Source organism: Arachis ipaensis, chromosome B06 (genome assembly GCF_000816755.2).
Source record: "Arachis ipaensis cultivar K30076 chromosome B06, Araip1.1, whole genome shotgun sequence".
In the NCBI taxonomy this organism is placed as follows: domain Eukaryota; kingdom Viridiplantae; phylum Streptophyta; class Magnoliopsida; order Fabales; family Fabaceae; genus Arachis; species Arachis ipaensis.
The window spans coordinates 13,504,129-13,520,733 of record NC_029790.2 but is presented as its reverse complement, the minus strand read 5'-3'; the positions used below and the strand labels follow the sequence as shown (position 1 = coordinate 13,520,733).

Sequence of the window (16,605 nt, the reverse complement as noted above, 5' to 3'; positions counted from 1 at the left end):
CAGCCTATTTATACGGCTCATTAGATCGGGATATCTATATGAAAGGCCCTGAAGGACTAAAGATATCTAAACCATCCAATGAATATTCGCAAGGGTTATACTCAGTTAAATTGCAAAGATCTTTATATGGTCTAAAGCAATCTGGACGAATGTGGTATAATCGTCTTATTGAGTATCTGGCCAAAAACGGATTCAAAAATGATGATATATCTCCGTGTGTTTTCATAAAGAAATTTGCATCTAGATTCATTATAATTGCTGTGTACGTTGATGATTTAAATATCATTGGGACTCCTGAAGAGATTCCAACAATTATAAAAACTCTAAAAGAAGAGTTTGAGATGAAAGATCTTGGAAGGACTAAATTTTGTCTCGGCCTGCAGATCGAGCATATAAAAAATGGGATCTTTATTCATCAAACAACATACACAGAAAAGATCTTGAAAAGATTTTATATGGATAAGTCACATCCTTTGAGTACCCCAATGATCGTAAGGTCTTTGGATGTGGAAAATGATCAATTCCGTCCTAAAGAAGAAAATGAAGATATCCTTGGTCCTGAAGTACCATATCTTAGTGCCATTGGAGCGCTAATGTATCTTGCTAATAATACACGACCTGATATATCATTCGCGGTGAATTTACTAGCGAGGTATAGTTTCTCTCCAACTAGAAGACATTGGAGTGGAATCAAGCAAATCTTTCGATATCTTCATGGAACGGTTGATATGGGATTGTTTTATCCATATGGATCCAAGTCACAACTAGTTGGCTATGCAGATGCTGGCTACTTGTCTGATCCACATAAAGGGAGATCTCAAACAGGATACCTATTTACATATGGTGGAACAGCTATATCATGGAGGTCCACGAAACAGACGATTGCTGCAACATCCTCTAATCATGCCGAAATACTAGCGATTCATGAGGCTAGTCGCGAATGTTTTTGGCTCAGAAGTCTGATCCAATATATTCTGTCATCATGTGGACTGATTGATCATAAGATAGCTCCAACTGTCCTGTTTGAAGATAATACAGCATGCATTGCTCAGCTTAAAGGCGGATACATAAAAGGTGACAGAACAAAGCATATTTCTCCCAAATTCTTCTTCACTCATGATCTTCAAAATCAAGGGACAATTGATGTCCAACAGATCTGCTCAAGTGACAATCTGGCAGATTTATTCACAAAGTCACTCCCAAAATCCTCCTTTGAAAGATTGGTACATAAGATTGGGATGCGCAGATTTCGAGACATTAAATGATGTTGACAAGAGGGGGAGACTGTACTCTTTTTTCCTTGGTCAGGTTTTTTCCCATTGGGTTTTTCTTGACAAGGTTTTTAATGAGGCAGTCCCTATCACTAAAGGATATTGTACTCTTTTTCCTTCACTAAGGTTTTTTCCCACTGGATTTTTCTTTAGTAAGGTTTTAACGAGGCAATAATCCTAAATGGTCATCCAAGGGGGAGTGTTGTGATAAGGATGTGGATGACCACGTAGGCTAACCTTCTCAATACTGAAGGAACCTCTTTCAAGACAGAATCAAAATAAATGAAGTTTGAAAAGCAAGTATTGTTACATGTATAAATAAGAGAAGCTACGGTTGAAGCAACATACATCAATAAAAACAATATTCTCTTCTTTTTTATTATACAAATATTTTCTCTCTCTTTTATCTCTCTTTAGTTTTAAACAACAGTATCTATAATATTAGTAAATATAGAGATTACTTATATTATAGTAAGATAAGAGCATATTTATATTTCTCTATTTTATATTTATTTCTCTTCCTTATTTATTTATTTTACAACAGTATTGTGTTAATTTAGTGAGAAACGTTAAATTAATTAGTTCTCTTTTAATAGTCTTGAGTTCGAGTTCATACATTAAAAGGAGACGGTTGCTAATGATTTTTCTTACTAAAAAAAATCAACTAAAATTTCCCTTATGTTTACCCTTCCTTTGATAAATTTAAGAGAAAGGTAAAAAACCAATAATTTTTCTCATCAATATTAGCCAACACTTTGAGCCTAATATTTTATAATTCAGTATTTGATTTTGGTAAAAAATAATAAACTTTGTTAGTCATGTAATATTACTTTAAAATCTAAAATACATGAGCATTTCACAAGGCTGTTGTGTTGAGTGTGATTATCATACAACTTCATAGAATGAAGTGTGCTTCATCGTAATTCCAAGCATGCAGAGCAACACAAGGAGTGACACCCTCAGGGTCAGTGACTTCAAAAGTCAACTCAATATGCATCACCTCTCCTGGGATCACTGAAATGTAGTTATCTGAATAATGAACTGGAAGAATTCTTGTGTCTTCCCCTTCCTTATTGTCCTTCTTTGAGGTATGAACAGAAAAATGAAGAAAGAAAGCAACACCAACGTCATCCCCATTTATCTCATAAACTTTCAAACCATCACTTTTCCCAGCAAAACATCTCTGTAACCTCTTAAACCAACCAACTTCATGTTCCTTGTCAACCAAGGAATCTGCTGTTTCCAGTGAGTCCTTACCATCAACATAGCTGAGCCTACTTGTTGAACTTTTAGAGTATGGTTCTTTTGATGTGTTCTTCACTTGAATTTGAATTTTGTAAGTGGACCCTTCATTGGAAGTCTGGGATGTTATCCTGAGAGGTATTTTCTTCTTCCTATATGGCTCCAATAGCTTGTAATCTCCACCGGAAATATGTAACCAATAAAAGTTTCTAGAGATGGTTGTGTGATCTGACATGCTGTATAGTTTGAGAAGAAGAAATTAAACTGGTTCTGAATTTTTTGACTTCGGATAATCCATCTCAGAAATAGATGCAACCTTCTTTGGCAGCAAAGAGAGATTTTCAAGAATCTTATAGTATGAGCATGTTCCTTCCAGATTCCACACTGAAGCTTCCATAGCCACATTAGATAATTCTTTCAACGTAGTATTAACAACCTGTGTTGGGAAAAGATAAATTATAAAATCAATTGAAAGTTATCATATTTGTAAAATGACGTGTCTAATTTTATTCCTAATTCATATAACTGAGCTTCATTTCATACACAATTACCTCTATAGAATATGTAGCCAGATTAAGTTGTATGTGAATTGGCTCGGCAGCACATCGACAACCATAGAAGCCTGCGGTTTGGTCAAGGAGATGATCATAAAACTGACCTCTCAGACCCGTCCAAGGATTTTGCGTCTTCCAAATCAATACACCGGTATATTTGCTCTACATTCGAGAGCTCCATCCTTCGAGAAGAGCTCTATATTGTACGTAATTGACAAGTTGAGCCTGACAGGATAATAGAATAAAAATTTTACACCAGCTTCAATGAAAGAACAAAGGAAGGAAAATCAGGAATGGCCAAAGATATGAAGACTTCTCTTACCTTCAAACAAAAATCATCAAGATCTTTTGCATCACCATAAAGTTGAATTTGATCATGAACCTTGCTTGGTTTCGAATAAGGAATGTATTTATGGTACTCCCATATAGGGTTCGGAACTTCTTCTACATAACCATTGGAAAGTTTCTTAAACACTGGTATCTTCCATCCTTCTGGAGGCATTGTGGCTCTTATGGTAGATGCAACTGGCACTCCTACAGAGCCAACCTCTGGATTAAATCCATAATCATAATAATTATCCTTGAAGAAGTCTTCCGGATTTTGAATTTCATAAGGACCATCAGTGAAGTTCCCCTTTCCATTAGCAAACCCATCCCACAATGATCCTTCTATGTATATGCGTGTGCCATCAAGGTACTGACTGGGATCGGTCAGCTCTGGAGACAAGTGTCCTACAGATTTGTTAGTTTCATCTACAGCTTCAAACCAAGGATGAAGCCTCAGATCATTTTTCAAAGCAGTATTTATATCATCTGGTGGAGTTTGTTCATTTCCACCCACCCAGAGAGCAAGACTAGGATGATTTCTGAGAAGCTTCACCGTGTCTCTTGCACAAAACAAGAAAAGATCATGGTCTAGAGGTCCATTTGGATTTGATATTGGATCGCCACGTCCATCAACATCCCCAGTTATCCAGAACTCTTGCCATACCTGGAAGATTTAAACCAGAAGCATGACCATTTTCAAAACCAATGGTGGCATTGATGTAATATAAAAATAAACTATTAAGATACAGATACTGGGACGCAACAAAAGACCTCCAAAAGTACGCTCATAACAAAGTCATGTTCAACACAGACAATGAAGAGAACTACATAACACTGTTTTTAATAATGACAATTGAGTCATTCAAGTTTGTATGGGTTTGACAGAGCAGCATTATTCAATAAATATCTTCAAAAAATATAGCTTAAGGTAAAGGATGACAAGTAGATATATTAGCAATATGGCTTACCAGAAGGCCATAATAGTCACAATAATGATAAAACTCTGGCCTTTCTGCAAGTCCACCACCCCAGCAACGAATCATGTTTAAATTCATATCTGCATGAAATTTTATATCTGCATTATACCGCTTCTTAGAAAGCCTCAGTAGCCCATCAGACAATATCCAGTTTCCCCCTCGAATAAAAATTGGTTCTCCATTGACTTTAAACAACCTAAAAGATAAAAAACATGCAACAGACATATACAGAAACAGATTAAGATTGAATTAATTCTACTAAGAAAAAGGTACAGAATACCACATTGAAGAAACATCAAATAAGAAATTCATCATACCTCCCTCCAGTAGCATCATCAATATGGCTCTCAATTTTGCGGAACCCAAAGAGATGGCTCCATGAATCAGACTCACCATATTCTTTAACATCAATGTTAATGATAACATTGTACAAAGACTGCTTTCCCATTCCATTTGGCCACCATAAATTGGGCTTATAGAAGAAAAGCTGGGGAAGAAGATGCAGAAGAAAATAAGCTACAACAATGACTATGATCACTTTGACTACTTAAAAATCTTTATATACTCTCTTGCTGTCAGTTTTGTTTCTTTGGATCACACCATCAGTATAACCACTTCAGAGGAACATCAAGTAATAATTACAACTTATGAATCCCAATATCTTGGAAATTGCTAAACATCACCTCATCAAATATGTCCCCTCATACCTGAACCTTTTATTTCCTTTTCACAAACAAAGAAACACAGAGAACCACTTATTATTTATGGTATCTTGAACCTAAAAACTAGCAGCAGTATATCAAAGACTGTATGGTCATAATAGTCATTTAGGACTTCAGGTTCAGGATATGAAAGTTGATTTCAACAATTATAATAATAGGATTAGAGCAGTTTAAGAGTGAGAATAAGATACATCCACACAGTGGACTAAACTTTGTCAAAAGCAATTGAATGTTGTCACTGACCTCAGGAAATGTATACTGCACCCTTGAATTTGCTGGAACTGAGAGATATTGAGTTTCCACATGCTCCACTAGGCAAATGTTATCCTCAAGTTCCATGATCACTTGGATACTCAAAGAACACTCAGCAGTCCAGGAGCTCTTATTTTCCAACTCAGTAGTTGTGTGTAGATAAGCTCTTTCATAATTGTCAAAAAATGATGATATCAAGTGTGGATCAATTATTTTTACTGGCTGCACAAAACAAAGATACTGAAATCATCCTCCCAAGTAATGGTTAGAACTTAGAAGCACTATCAACTATCAAGAAGTAAACTCTAAAGAATGCTCAATCAAATTCATTAGCTGTATGGAAAAAGGTATCATAGCATTTCTCTAATTGTGAACTACAAAAAAACCAGTATATGACAGGACTAGCAGTTCTTTATATTTAACCATGAATACAGAAGGGAGAGGAAGGGCAATGCACCGAACCGAAAAGGACGATCAGGAGAAAAAAGGCTAACTTAAATGGTCTCAATGACAAATTCTCATGCATGAAAAGAATTTGGGATAGTGAACTAAAATATTTAATATAAGTATATAACTCACCCCAGTAACAGAAATGGAAACTTCATCCCATATTCCAGTATTCCTATCTCTGCAATCAAATTCAACACTAGCATTAGATAAAGATGCATTTTGTTTTACATGACCCACTCTGTAGTGCACATTCTCTTCAAATTTTAAGCAGTCAACATGTAATGCTCAAAATGCACTATATTTAAAAGAATGATGGTTTTTATATATTATTTGACATAATTAAGGGAAAATAAAAGGAAATACGTTGTCCATGGAACATTAATCAAGTAAGTGACCTTATTGGAGCTATCCAATCCCAGCCTTCCACATATTGTGTGGCAACATCCTTGCCTATCTGCAGAGCAACAAACGAGAATGACTTAGACACTCTACAATAATCAATCACTTCCTCTCTAACTCTCGTCAGGCTCTCAATTCCAAAGCCCTAACTGATTTAATAAGCTCTAAACCGTATCCTGACCTCGTGATCACCACCCTGTCCCCCTTCAGGAGGAATTCTCCCAGGATGATCGGGAGGGTGAACAAGAACAGCTAGAAGATTACTGCCATCAGGGTGAAGAATATCGGTGACATCAATTGCATGCCTTCGAAACATTCCTTTTGGCAATGTGATTTCGTGCCCATTCAAATACACATCAGCATAGTAATTGATTCCACGGAAGTTCAGATCGCAGTGTTGATTGATAGACTGCAAAGGATCCAGTAATTAGTTAACTTATGTCAATCCATGATCCATCAAAACAATAAAGAAACAAATATCAAATAAAGAACCACAACAACAGAGCATCAACGTACCAGCTTACAGTTAAAGGTGGTAAAAAACCAGAAGGTATAATAATCTCTTCCAGAATCAGCAATATCTACAATGTCTTCATTTTGAAGTCCATAAAAGGGATCAGGCACCACTTTGTTCTTCACTAAGGTCCCCAGAACACTGTCAATTCAATAGATAGTAAACTACCACAAAGACAAGAATGAAAGGAAATGCATGAATGGATAGTAATTAAAAGCTAATAATGCTGTGTTTGTCACAATCAAGAGAGAGAGAGAGAGATTACGTTCCAGGGACGAGAGCTTGCATCCATGGTGAAGTGGGGGAAGTAGGGGGGTGAGTAGTGGTGAGCTGGATTCCAGTGGATTGGACTTCGGTGGACCTGGCTGCCAGCCACCCGGAATCAAGCACCGTCTTGCGGTGTTGCTCCGCCATAGTCGCCGGAGTTGAGAATAATTAGATCCCTGAACCGACACGAGTCAGAGAAATGAGAACAGAAATTAGATCGCCACCGTCGAATTGGCCGGTTGGACCGGACCGGTAACCGGCTGGTTCGAATAAAACGACGCCGTTTTGTTTATTTGAAAAAAAAAAAAAACAAAAGCAGAACCATTCGTGAACCAACCCCCCCCCCCTCTTCTTCCCAACCGTTCGTGCACTCCCTAGAGAGTGGAGACCTCTGAAGCCAAGGAAAACCCTAGCCCTTCATCGCCGCCGCCGTCCCCGGGTCCTCAGCGCCGCCGCTGCTTCCTCTTCCCCGTGTCGTTTTCATCTTCGCTGGCACGTCGTTTACATCTTCCTCTTCCCCAGGTAGCTCGGCACGTCGTTTTCATCTTCGCTGGCTTCCCGGCACGGAACCCAGGTTAGTGGCCCTGCTTACAATTCTTCGCCTCCGCTTCTTCCTTTTAATTTCTGAATGTTCGGTCTTCTTCTTCGTTTGAAGTTCTGAAATTGTTGTTCAATTTTTGTTCCATTTTTCTTTTGTTTTGTAAATTGTAATTGTCTGCTGCTGATGGATCTGTCTTGTATTTGCTGGTTGTTGATGGCTGTACATTTTTTTTTTCAAATTTACTGATGGCTCCATGGCTCTGTTAGTCTGTTGCTTTCAATTCTTTGCTCTGTTACTGATGGCTCGATGGCTCTGTTAGTTGCTGATGGCTCTTAATTTTTTGTTCAAATTTACTGATGGCTTTGTTTGTAGTTGCTGGTTTTGCTGGGTGAAGGTTTAGTGTTTTGGAATGTTTTATAATGTGCTAATGTTTGTAATTGCTGGCTGAAGGTTTAGTGTTTTGTGATTATTGGTTAATGTTTTGGTTTAGTGTTCTCTCTTTTCCAGATTTCCCTTCTCCCTGTATTTCTGCATGTTGCTGAATTGGTAATCAATAAATTTGCCTTTTTGCTGTAAATCGGGACTTTACTAGGATTTGTTAAATTTGTTGCTGTAACTTGAATTTGTTGCTGAATTTGTTGCTTCCCAGTCACAGAATCAGAACAGAATGCTCAGTCAGTGCTTGATTGATTGGCTTTGCTTACTGATTGTATTTGATGATAAATTTTAAATCGATAACTTCTAAATTTTAAATTTGCACTGCCCATGTTACTGATTCACTGTTCTTTCAGTGCTTTTTGTTGTTGTTAATCATTGTTATGAGCTTTGTTGAAATTTGCACTGCCTATATTATTGAGTGTCCCTTCAGTGCTTTTTGCTGTTGTTAATCACTGTGGTGAACTTTGTTAAAATTTGCACTGCCTATTTTACTGATTCACGGATTCATCCCTCTCGTCATTATCATTGGCATGAACTCCGAACCAAAACCCCAACTCTCTGGATAAAATTGTAACGAAAGCTTATTGGGACTTTTTCTTCTACTTAAGGTATGAATCAGAATGATGAGGCCAAGTTGTGAATACACAAGTGTCAACGGACTATAATATATATTGAGTTTGTGACATTAGAAGGGTGTAATAATAACAATAATGGAGTCATGTTATTTGAATATTGAGGTTTAACATTTAAACTCTCAACTTCTCAGCCCTGTTTGATTCTTCATCTCAGGCAATTGAATCGAATCAACCAGGCCTTCCTTTTCTTTTTCTTTTAGTTGATTCTTAATTTTTCTAATATATGTAGCTTTCTGAATCAAGTGGATCAGATTATGTAGTTTTCTTGATTCGGGATATTTTTGGAGACGCATTAGAAGAGCTATTTTATTATTATGTTTGCTATAATAATATTCACATGTTCTGTATGCTTGTGATTGTTTCGGTGTTTACATTTTCTTTCCAAGTCACTTGCTGTGGTTGTTCTTTGAGTTAAGGCTTTGTATGTGTGTATGAGAATATGTGATAATGTTGAATGCCGTTGCATCTAATAGGAGTTCTTGGAGTACCCTAATCTTTGGTCCTTTATAATTTATTTATTATTTTATACTAAAACGGTTTTTTCGGTTGAACCACCAGTTGGACCGATTGGACCAATGAACTAGTGACTAAAGCGGTTTGATAACCGGTCCGGTTTTCAGAATCTTGACTTTGGTGAAATGGTGGTGGTTGCTGTGTTGCTTAAAAACTGATTTAAGCAAATCTTTTGTTGCTGAAAATATTTTTGGTTTTTTTTGCTAGAATTTTAAAAATGTCTTCATCTCAAACACCATCAGAAACGCCACAATCTCAAGAACAAGCATCATCAGCAAAGACTTGATATTAGATTATTAATGTTTGTAAAAATTTGCATTTTAAGTTTTAAGATATTATTTTAATTTTATTTATATAATTTTATATTTTTTTAATTATGACCGGATTAACCGGGTAAATCAGTGATCCACCGGTTGAACCAGTAATCCGGTGACCCGATCAAAGAAGAAGAAGAAGATTACAGTTTTTTTCAAATATTAAACCTCTCTTCCTTTCTTCTTTGCCATGCCCTTGCCTAGGCACATGCCCTATTCTTACCTATCTTACCAGAACCTCTACGAAACACTCAAGCATTGCTCCTCCCTCAAATCCCCACGCAACGCCCGCGTGCTCCACGGCCACCTCATCCTCTCCGGCTGGTATGCCTCCGTCTTCTTGTGCAACAGCCTCCTCCACGTCTATTCCAACTGCCACCTCACCGACGATGCCCTCCGCCTCTTCCACGAGTCCACCACTCACCGCAATGTCTTCACTTGGAATGCCATCATCCATGCGCTACTCTCTTCTGGTCGGGTCTCCCACGCACAACACCTGTTCGACGAAATGCCCCAACGAGACTCCGTCTCTTGGACAACCCTCATATCCGGCTACTCTCACAATGGCCTCCCAGCTCATAGCATCCAGACCTTCACTTCCATGCTCCGGGAATTCGAATTTCATAATGGTCAAACTCAGGACAAATTTGATCCTTTTTCGTTTACTTGTGTAATGAAGGCTTGTGGCTGCCTCGGATGCACTCCTTTCGCTCTTCAGTTGCATTCCCTTGTGGTCAAATTACGTTTAGGAGCCCATATCAGCATCCAAAACGCCCTTGTTGATATGTACATTAAATGCGGAGCGATTGGGTTCGCGGAGAGTGTCTTCTTTGGCATTGAGGAGCCCAGTTTGTTCTGTTGGAACAGCATGATTTACGGTTATTCAAGGTTGTATGGAGCTTATAAGGCTCTTGATTTGTTTTCTCGGATGCCGGAACATGATTCTGTTTCATGGAACACTTTGATCTCAGTTTTCTCTCAGCACGGCCTTGGGGTCAAATGCCTTTTCTTGTTTTTAGAGATGTGTGATAGGGGGTTTAACCCGATTTTCATGACCTATGGTAGTGTACTCAGCGCGTGTGCCAGCATTGGTGATCTTGAATGGGGTGCACACTTGCATGCTCGGATTCTTCGCGTGGAGCATGGCTTAGATGCCTATTTGGGAAGTGGTTTGATAGATATGTATGCTAAGTGTGGACGCTTAGAATTGGCGAGGCGCGTGTTTGACTGCTTAGAGGAACGCAATGAAGTTTCTTGGACTTGCTTGATCACTGGTGTGGCTCAGTTTGGACTTGAAGAAGACGCTCTGGCATTGTTTAACCAAATGAGACAGGCTTCTGTTGTGTTGGATGATGTTACCCTTGCAACTGTTCTTGGGGTTTGTTCAGAACAAAATCATGCTGCTATTGGGGAGCTGCTTCATGGATATACAATCAAAAGTGGTATGGATTCTTATGTTCCTGTAGGGAATGCAATTATTACAATGTATTCAAAGTTTGGCGATTTTGAGAAAGCTTATCTTGCATTTAGATTGATGCCGCTTAGAGATACTATATCATGGACAGCCATGATCACTGCCTTCTCTCAGAATGGAGACATTTCCAGAGCTCGTGAATGTTTTGATTTAATGCCTGAGCGCAATGTCATCACTTGGAACTCAATGCTAAGCACATATGTTCAACATGGGTTATCGGAAGAAGGGCTGAAGTTGTATGTTCTGATGAGAAGAAGAGGAGTAGAACCAGACTGGATCTCTTTAGCTACTTCAATTAGGGCATGCGCTGACTTAGCTGTTGTAAAACTTGGGATGCAAATTCTATCGCATGCCATTAAGTTCGCCCTTATATCGGATGTTTCAGTTGCAAATAGTATTGTTACCATGTATTCAAGATGTGGGCAAATCAAAGAAGCACAGAAAGTTTTTGACTCAATATATGTGAAAAACCTTATTTCCTGGAATGCTATGATGGCAGCATATGCTCAAAATGGTTTAGGCAAGAAAGTAATTGAGACATTTGAGGATATGTTGAAGACCGAGTGCAAACCTGATCACATTAGTTATATTTCTGTTCTATCTGGCTGCAGCCACATGGGGCTTGTAGTAGAGGGTAAACATTACTTCAAATCCATGACTAAAGTTTTTGGTATTTCTCCTACAAATGAGCACTTTGTTTGTATAGTAGATATGCTTGGACGAGCAGGGATGCTAGACGAGGCTAAGGAAGTGATAGATGAAATGCCTTTTAAGCCGAATGCTACTGTTTGGGGGGCTCTACTTGGAGCCTGCCGAATCCATCATGAATCACATCTAGCAGAAACTGCCTTGAAGAACTTGGTGGAATTAAATCCTGAAGATTCTGGTAATTATGTCCTTCTAGCAAATATATATGCTGAATCTGGAGAGTTAGAAGGTGTTGCTAATATGAGAAAGCTAATGAAAGTGAAGGGAATTCGAAAGAGTCCAGGCTGTAGCTGGATAGAGGTTGATAACACGGTACATGTATTCACCGTAGATGACACCAATCATCCACAGATAAAGGAAATTTATATAAAACTGGAGGAGATGATGAAGAAGATAGAACATACAGGAAGATATATTAGTTCAGTTTCTTCTCCCCATAGGAGTCAGAAATACCATAGTGAAAAGCTTGCCTTCGCTTTTGGGTTACTGAGTTTGCCATCTTGGATGCCTTTATATGTGATGAAAAATCTCCGTGTCTGCCATGATTGTCACTCGGTAATAAAGCTATTGTCTTTTGTCACCTCAAGGGAACTTATCATGAGAGATGGATTTCGATTTCATCATTTTAAGGATGGGGTTTGCTCGTGTAAAGATTATTGGTAACATGTGGTACATATTATATATTTGCTCCCTCCCACATTTCTCTTGTTAATTTCTTCTTTCCTTCTCAACATTTATTATTATTGAAAAATCTTGCGATATATTGCATTTATGGAAATAATTTTCGCTTGTTCTACAGCACCACTGCATGTCTACATTGGTTTTGCATTTTGGTTTGATATTGAATTTAATTGGCCAGCAAGAGCACCAAGCAATTTTCATTAATCAACTCCTTACTGATAATCATCTAGTGCACACTAGTTGGAGGAGAGAAAGTGGACAAATCCTGACTCCTGTCCACTGCACCAGAGGATCCTCCAGCACATTGGGAGCAGGTGCGGTGTATGTATATATAACTATGTCCAATACTTGGTTATTGTTTTCATCTTTCCATGATGTGATACATTCAAGTCCATAAGTCCATTACTTATTAGCATGTGTGTAACTACTAACTAGTGTATGGCACACATCTTCAACCTGGTTTATTTTTTTAAAACAATCATTAGAGTTCTACAGTTGAAATGTTGAATGTCAGCTATAAGGTACTCAACTGATTTTTGTAAGATCAAAGTATCCTAAACAAAAAAGTTGTTTTCTAATGGAATCAAGTTAATGTCATTTGGTGAGCAAAATTAATAATGTATGGACAATTTTTTACTGTGCAGTCTATGGACCAGTTTGATGTCGCTAGTCTAGTAATCTTCCAAAAACTAAATTTATTTTCTGAAAGTTGTGGGAACTAAAATGCGGATTTACTTCATTACAGTAATAGGCGTCCTTTTTTCAGTTTCATAATTTTGAGTAATGAGTGTACCTGAAGACGGGAACTAGGTTCAATCAATGTTTGGAATAATTTTACCAAAGAAACCGTGAAGCTAAGTCAGGCAGGGAACCTGACTGTTTATTTCCATTTATTTCCTTTTTTTATTTAACCTAGTTTTATATTATTTGTGGTTATTTTGATGCTGGAATGTAATGCACAAAGTTGCTTTTTAAGTTCCGGTACTACTTTGATGTCACTATGTTATTAATCTCTTTTGCAGGCATTCATATACTATTATGATCCCCATAGAGCTGGAACAAGATCCAGTAATTGAAGGTTCAGTGTCATTAAAAGAAAGAAGGTGCTCGGTTCATTCATGGATATTCAATTCACGTTGAGTTTATGTGAGGTGAGATAGAGAACAATGTGTAGCATAATCATACTTAACTTTTTTGTGTCTGCTGCAACGCTGACAAAAGGAGTTCAGCTGTTAGTAATAATATACTATGTCATAAGATTACATCATTTTTATAATCCGGAAGAGTATAAAATTGGATTACTCACGAGAACAAACTTTAATAGTCATTACTCACAAATTGATTTTAATTCAACATGATACTTTTAAGCAATAGTATATAAAATTTTCCATCTGAAGCTTTATTGTCACTCCACTTTCACCCACCATTAGGCTGCGTTTGCTTCTGACAATAGGACAAGAAAGAGACACAAAAATTAGTATTATTATATTTTATTTGATGATAAATTAAAATAAATTATGAAAATTTAATTTATTCTTATTTTTTTTCATTAAAAAAATTTGGATAAAAAAAATATAAGTATAAAAAATTAACAAGAATAATAAAAGAAAAAATAAAAAGTAAGTTGTGTTTCTTGTTAGTAGTGTCTTTGTATCTTGTTTCAGTGTCTTGCGTGCCTTTAAACAATCTTAACTATGTCAGGTGGATATATATATATATATATAAAGATAAAAAAGCAATGGATGCATTGCACTCACACTAAACCCAAATACATTCAAATACTTATTGATAACAAAATGTATCTAGATATGATATACATTCAAATACATTGATTTATCAATATACCAAACCAAACAACCTTAAAAAAAAATAATAACTTCACATAAACTTCATCCCCAGCAAACCAAACTCCCCAAAACACAAGCTTCAAATGAGGATGATTTTCACTACCCCATTTTCACAAACACAAATGGTCCATAAAAAACATAATAGGGGGTGTTTGAGCTGAGACCATATACTAATATTTATATTAATGATGTCGTTGTTAACATGAGAATGAGAATGAGAATCTCATGGTCCTTATAAGTTGTCGGAGGAAACAAAGAATCCAAAAGAGAACAAAGAACCTGCAAAAAGTGCAGATCTTTGTTTTTTCTCTTCTCATAAAGAGGAAAAGGGTGGCTTGTGGTAGAAGTAGCATAGGGGATTGGGATCAAAGTAGGAATGAGTTAAAAGCCATCATCAATTTGCAACACAAGATTTAATCCAAAGTTAAGGCAATGAAACTAAACTAACTTTAATCACAAGTTCCTAAACATTCAAATTATCAGCTTAAAACTAACTTTAAAAAAAAGAGCCATGACAAAGGCATATAGTTTCTTCTTATTTTGGCTACACCAAAAATGAGAAACAGAGATTGCTGCAGGCAAATATGTTAGCTTCTTTTGAATGAACATGTTCAAAAGGCAAAGGTTGCAAACTTGGTGCCTGATAAGCATTACAAATCTGATTGCACATAGCTTTCACTTGTGATTTGGAATTTGGTGAAACTCCCTAACAAATAAATATATAAAAATGACCAGAAAACAACTCAGGGACCCATTAAAAGCCGAAGAAACATTACCATAAAAAAAAGAGTTAAGATAATGCTGTTTTTGACTTGGGTGTGACTGAATCAAACCAAAAATAAAGAGGATTATGCTTCTGAGTTAGGTTTTGTCTTGAAGTACCTGATTGTGTACAATTCTTTGAGAAGAGCTAAACAAATAGAACTCAACAACTCATTAAACAAGGAGATAATTTAGTATTTGATTGTATCTGAGCCGTATATGACCTCCTAAGATTCTAATACACAAATCATTCTGTCAGCTTAGAGTACTCATAATTTAGTTCCAACGTGCTTGCCCTCTGGAATTTTTTATTTTTAAATTATAATTTTTTAGTTTCACAAATTGATGAACAAACTAGCTCTAATATGTATATGCATGCGTGAGAATGGTAAATAAATTCTAAAGAGACAAGAAAAGAGGGGTTAAGGGAAGGATGAGGATTAACACAAGAATCTAAAGCAGCAATATTCAACCAAATTACAGAGACTAACCTTACGGCGACGCTCTCTGGAACGAGGAAGACGGCAACGCGCTCTAGAACGAGGAAAACGGTAACGGTCTCTGACGCATGTTCTCCGCGGTTGGGTGAGGCGCGCGCGAAAGACGCGGTGACCTTGACAGGTCGCCGTGAAGGAAGCTTCTTTGTCTTCTTTATCAGGAGAAGAGGCTATTGAAAAGACGAGAAGGAGATACAAGCACCGAGAAGAGATATGAAGGTTGGGTGAAAAACCTAGCAGAATAAATAATAAAGTGATTTTTTTTAGTATTTTTTAGATTTGTTTAATTTTTTTGGTATGAATGATTGATTAGGGTTTATGGAGAGATAAATAATTTTATTAAATGTGTTTTTGTTTTTGTTTTTTAGATTAGTTAAATTTTGAAACAATAAAATTAAACAATTTGATTAATCTAAAAGGGTAATTTTTGTCTAACATATAAAAAAAAGGGTATTTAAGTCTTTTAAAAAATTAAATAAAAAAATATTTTTTATTTTTATTAAATTATAAAGATATTTTAATAAAAGTAGTGATATAATATATATATTTTAAAAAAAATTAGGTGCTGATGTAAAAAATAAATTCCACGTGGCTTGTTGTCATTTGTCTTTTGAGATGGAATTGACGAACAACTAATACCATTAATAGTGTTTATGAATGACGAACACTACTTGAAAATGGCTATTCTGTTCGGAACTGAGAAGTTCTAAATGTTCCTGAAAATTCTTGCTCCATTGGACCATCTGTATCTACATGCATTAAGATCCCGATTTATGGATCTCTTGGTTCGAAAAATCAAAATCCGTATGCAATCCGCAAAAGATGCCTGTACAGTTGTTCGATTCTATCTTTTTCCTCTCTCTCGCCTAATCGTGCGGCAGAGAGGAAACCAGTATTTTGTTATATCATTAGGGTAATGATCCATCAAACCGCTAGTTCTTTTTATGAAGCACAAAAGGGAGATTTATCCTGGAAGCATAAGAACTACTAAAGCTGCGCCCTGTCAAGGTGGAAGCTGCGGGTTCGAGCCCTGTCAGTCCCGAATGAATAAAAAAAAAAGACACCAATTTATATGTGAAAGAGAATCCTAATAACAAAAAATATCATTTCTAAGAGGGATCTCCTCTTTTTTGTTTCGTGGGAACCCTTATCTAATTTGAAATTAAAAAGTAAAAAAAAAAAAAAACAGAATTTTTGATTGCATCAAAAATGACATCTTT

The 16,605-nt window shown here is 36.7% G+C and overlaps 1 protein-coding gene, 1 long non-coding RNA gene and 1 pseudogene across 6 annotated transcripts; 1 reads left to right on the top strand and 2 right to left on the bottom strand.

Annotated features, from left to right (window-relative positions):
- LOC107645885 lies at positions 2,023-7,203 on the bottom strand (annotated as a pseudogene).
- LOC107645886 (pentatricopeptide repeat-containing protein At2g13600) lies at positions 7,308-13,555 on the top strand. 5 transcript variants are annotated; one of them, XM_021104050.1, is made up of 4 exons: positions 7,308-7,549; positions 9,621-12,257; positions 12,398-12,593; positions 13,302-13,555. In XM_021104050.1, exons 2-3 carry the CDS (start codon positions 9,625-9,627, stop codon positions 12,435-12,437), a joined length of 2,673 nt encoding a protein of 890 aa, XP_020959709.1. In that variant the 5' UTR covers positions 7,308-7,549; positions 9,621-9,624; the 3' UTR covers positions 12,438-12,593; positions 13,302-13,555. The 5 variants fall into 5 exon arrangements, with proteins under 5 accessions (XP_020959709.1, XP_020959707.1, XP_016205506.1 ...); XM_021104048.1 differs by having other exon boundaries at positions 9,505-12,257; XM_016350020.2 differs by having other exon boundaries at positions 9,505-12,267; positions 12,458-12,593.
- On the bottom strand, positions 13,447-15,696 carry LOC110263175. The gene is made up of 2 exons (XR_002348333.1): positions 15,380-15,696; positions 13,447-13,722 (listed from the first exon to the last, which is right to left on the bottom strand). It is a non-coding gene; the product is annotated as an uncharacterized LOC110263175 (long non-coding RNA).

Excerpts from the sequence above, each read along its gene's own strand:
- LOC107645886 (XM_021104048.1), top strand. The coding sequence starts at position 9,607 with ATGCCCTTGCCTAGGCACATGCCCTATTCTTACCTATCTTACCAGAAC. Across the intron at positions 12,258-12,397 it reads TGCTCGTGTAAAGATTATTG|CACCACTGCATGTCTACATT; the intron begins GTAACATGTGGT and ends CTTGTTCTACAG.